General features: G+C 36.4%; 1 protein-coding gene across 1 annotated transcript in view; it reads right to left on the bottom strand.

Moving 5' to 3' along the window:
• Positions 1–302: 302 nt before the first annotated feature.
• Positions 303–3,734, bottom strand: part of Znf569 (zinc finger protein 569) — a 35,463-nt gene continuing 32,031 nt past the window's right edge. Inside the window, 1 exon segment of the mRNA XM_050119171.1 lies at positions 303–3,598. Coding sequence (XP_049975128.1) covers positions 1,788–3,598 — 1,811 coding nt within the window. The 3' untranslated portion in view covers positions 303–1,787.

Here is a 3,734-nt window from a genome sequence, read left to right on the forward strand (position 1 = left end):
GGGCTAAACATTTGAAGAGGTCTGAACACCAAGATCAAATCACTCGTAAATACATGTTTTGGAGTCCAAGCTCTCAACACATGAGTCTTTAAGAAAACTTCTAACCATTACAGTAAACAAAGCATCTTCAATCAGGCTTGTTTATATGAAAATTAAACAAAAATAACACACAAATGCTATTTTAAAACCAATTCTATAAGGCCACACATCCTGCACCTATTGACTTACTTTAGAAAAAGCAGGCAACTAAAGCTTTAAAGTCTTAGAACTAATTTTGACAACCAGACTTGTCAGCTCTGTAATATTTGCTTTCATCCTTTTATTAAAGAAGTATTACAGGTCAATGTAACAACTCCCACAAAACCCATCTACATCCTCAAAGGCAACCAATACCATAAATGGTATTACTGTTCTTTGAACTGGTTTATTAAGTTACAAATATTATACCATTATTCACTGTATATTTTACTTTTTCCTCTCAAAATATTGTGGCCTATCCATGTAACTACATGTGAATTTTGTATATTTTACAGTATAGTATCCTATCATAGAAATAAACATACTGATCTATTTGTTGATGAAAATGTTACACTTTGGAGCAATACAAACCATGATTCTGGGAACATACTGATATATTTCTCTTTGTATACAAACATGGGTTACACACTAAAAGTAAATAGACTATTCCATGTTTGTGGGGTTATTTTTGATACTCTTACTCTAAAGTGACATATTCTGCTTTATTTCCATCATAGTTTTAGGATTTTATCTATTTGGATTGTGTGTGTGTGTGTGTGTGTGTGTGTGGACATACATGACAAGGCATGCCATTAGAGGTCAGAGGACAACTATGGGAGTCAGTTCTCTCCTTCCACCATGTGGATTCTAGGGATCAAAGTCAGGGATCAGGCTTGGCAGCAAGCACCCTATGAGCTGAGTCATATATGTATGGTTGAGGAGTAACATGTTTAGGTAATATGAATTTTACACATATTGAATAGGCTAGACTCATTCCAATGATTTCAGTAGCACTACCCACACACAAAATGGCCAAGTCTTGAATTTCTCTGCTAATCCTCAATTTGTTTCTGATAGTTTGCTTATTCACTTGAAAGAATTTAAATGAGAAAAACTTTAAATAATGTAATGATATCTAGTATTGAGCATCTTCCCTAGTTATTTTGTCAAAAAAAATGTTTGGTTCTTATTTTTTGTCCTTTGCCTTGTTGTATTACTCTGAAACCAGTTTATGAATTTCTTTACAACCAATGTGTAAATTTTGGGTAGATGTCTAACAGAGGTAGAAATTTGGAAGAGTACTTGTATTTTTATAATTTGCTAACTCGAGTTTTCAGGCATTCTTTTGTAACCATCAGCAAGTTTTGGAACTTTGTAGACATGCCACCCAATTACTGATTTTCTTATTGACACGTTCTTGTACAAAACCTACTTTTTCATAGTCTCATATTGCCTACCAAAGGTTGTTTCTTATCTTGCTTATCTTCTTATCTTGCTTCATACAAGGAGCTCAAGTATGTTGATACTCAGCAGATACTTTCAGATTTGAACGAGAATACAGATTAGATATCAATTAGTTTATTCACAGTTCCTCAGTCAGTTTCCTCATACAATTGGTGGTCTCACTGAGAATTCTCTAATAAATATGTGGGTTCTTCACAAGGCTTTCCTATACTCATAGCTCTCTGCCCTAGAATGGATCATGTAGTGTACTAGAAGGTGTTCATTTCATTGGAAGGCAGTTCCTACACTCAGTGTTCAGGGAGATTCTAGTGAGTGTGGATTCTCTGGTGTCTAACAAGGTGTGACTTTTGGCTGAAAGCTTTGCCACACTCGATACAGTTATAGGGCTTTTCTCCCGTGTGCTTCCTCATATGAAGAGTCAGAGATGAGATCTGAGAGAAGGCTTTTCCACATTTGCTGCAGTCGAAGGGCTTCTCGCCCGTGTGACCTCGTATGTGGATGGTAAGGGATGAGCTCTGGGAGAAGGCTTTTCCACACTTGTTACATTCGTAGGGTTTCTCACCAGTATGGCCTCTCATATGCACAATAAGGGAAGTTCTTTGAGAGAAGGCCTTCCCACATTCATTACATACATAAGGCTTCTCACCCGTGTGACTCCTCATATGTAAATTAAGCAATGAGCACTGAGAGAAGGCTTTCCCACACTTATCACATTCATAAGGCTTTTCTCCTGTGTGACTTCTCAAATGAAGAGTAAGGGATGCAATCTGAGAAAAGGCTTTGCCACATTTATTACAATCATAAGGTTTCTCTCCAGTATGAACTTTCTGATGTGTAATAAAGTTTTGTTTCTGGCTGAAGGCTTTCCCACACTCATTACATTCATAGGGTTTCTCTCCAGAATGAATTTTTTCATGAGCAATGAGATTTGATTTCTGGCTAAAAGCTTTGCCACATTCCTTACATATATAAGGTTTTTCTCCGGTATGAATTCTCTGGTGCCTAACAAGATTTGACATCTGAATGAAAGCTTTCCCACATTCACTACATCCATAAGGTTTCTCTCTGGTGTGAATTTTCTGGTGTGTAATGAAGTTTTTCTTATGGCTGAAGGATTTTCTACATTCCTTACATTCATAGGGTTTTTCTCCCGTGTGACTTCTAATATGCACAGTGAGCGCTGAGTTTTGGGAGAAGGCTTTTCCACACTCATTGCATTCGTAGGGCTTCTCACCTGTGTGGATTCTCACGTGTATAATAAGCATGGAAAACTGAGAAAAGGATTTTCCACATCTATCACATTTATAAGGTTTTTCTCCTGTATGACTTCTCATATGAAGAGCAAGGGAAGCAACTCGAGGGAAGGCTTTACCACATTCATTGCATGCATACGGCTTCTACCCAGTGTGAACTTTTTGATGTGCAATGAGGCTTTGTTTTTGGCTGAAGGATTTTTCACATTCATTGCATTCATAGGGTTTCTCACCCGTATGAATTTTTTCATGATCAATGAGATTAGATTTCTGGCTGAAGGATTTCCCACATTCCTTGCATGCATACGGTTTCTCTCCAGTATGAATTCTTTGATGTCTAATGAGATTTGACATTTTAATGAAAGTTTTACCACATTCATTACACTCATAACACTGCTCCCTACTGTGAAGTTTATGATGATTAATAAGATTTTCCTTGAGGCTAAATCCTTTTCCACACTGGTGGCATTCATAGAGTTTCCCACCAGTATGAATTCTCAAGTGTCTAATAAGGTCCAAGGTTTGACTAAAGCCTTTTCCACAATGGTTACACTTAAAGGGGGTCACTACAAAATAGGGTGAGCTATTATTAAATGATTTCATAGCATCATCATATTCAAAATGTTCCTCTGTTATTGGGCATTTTGCATTATTATGGTCATCAAGACTGTGTTCTAAACACTTTCCAAAGCAGTCATGTTCACAGAGATTGTGTCTGGAAGGGATGGAATCTGCATTTGGAGGAAATGCATTTGCAAATTTCTTAGGACATTCACTGGCTTCATCAGTCACTGTTTCCTTGAAAATTTGTCTCAAGAGTTTGTTCTGGGTTTTCTTGTGCTCATCAACTTCCCAATTTTCTCCTAAAATAAATAGCAAATAAATATCACTAAAGATTTTTTCCAATATTGAAATATTAAGTATATTTGAAAAACATATTTCCACAATTAAACAAATGCATATCTCCCATTTTAATTTAATCTTAAAAGTATTTTCATT

This window comes from Alexandromys fortis, unplaced genomic scaffold (assembly GCF_014885135.2).
Source record: "Alexandromys fortis isolate MF-2015 unplaced genomic scaffold, M_Fortis_MF-2015_v1.1 scaffold_140, whole genome shotgun sequence".
Taxonomy (NCBI): Eukaryota; Metazoa; Chordata; class Mammalia; order Rodentia; family Cricetidae; genus Alexandromys; species Alexandromys fortis.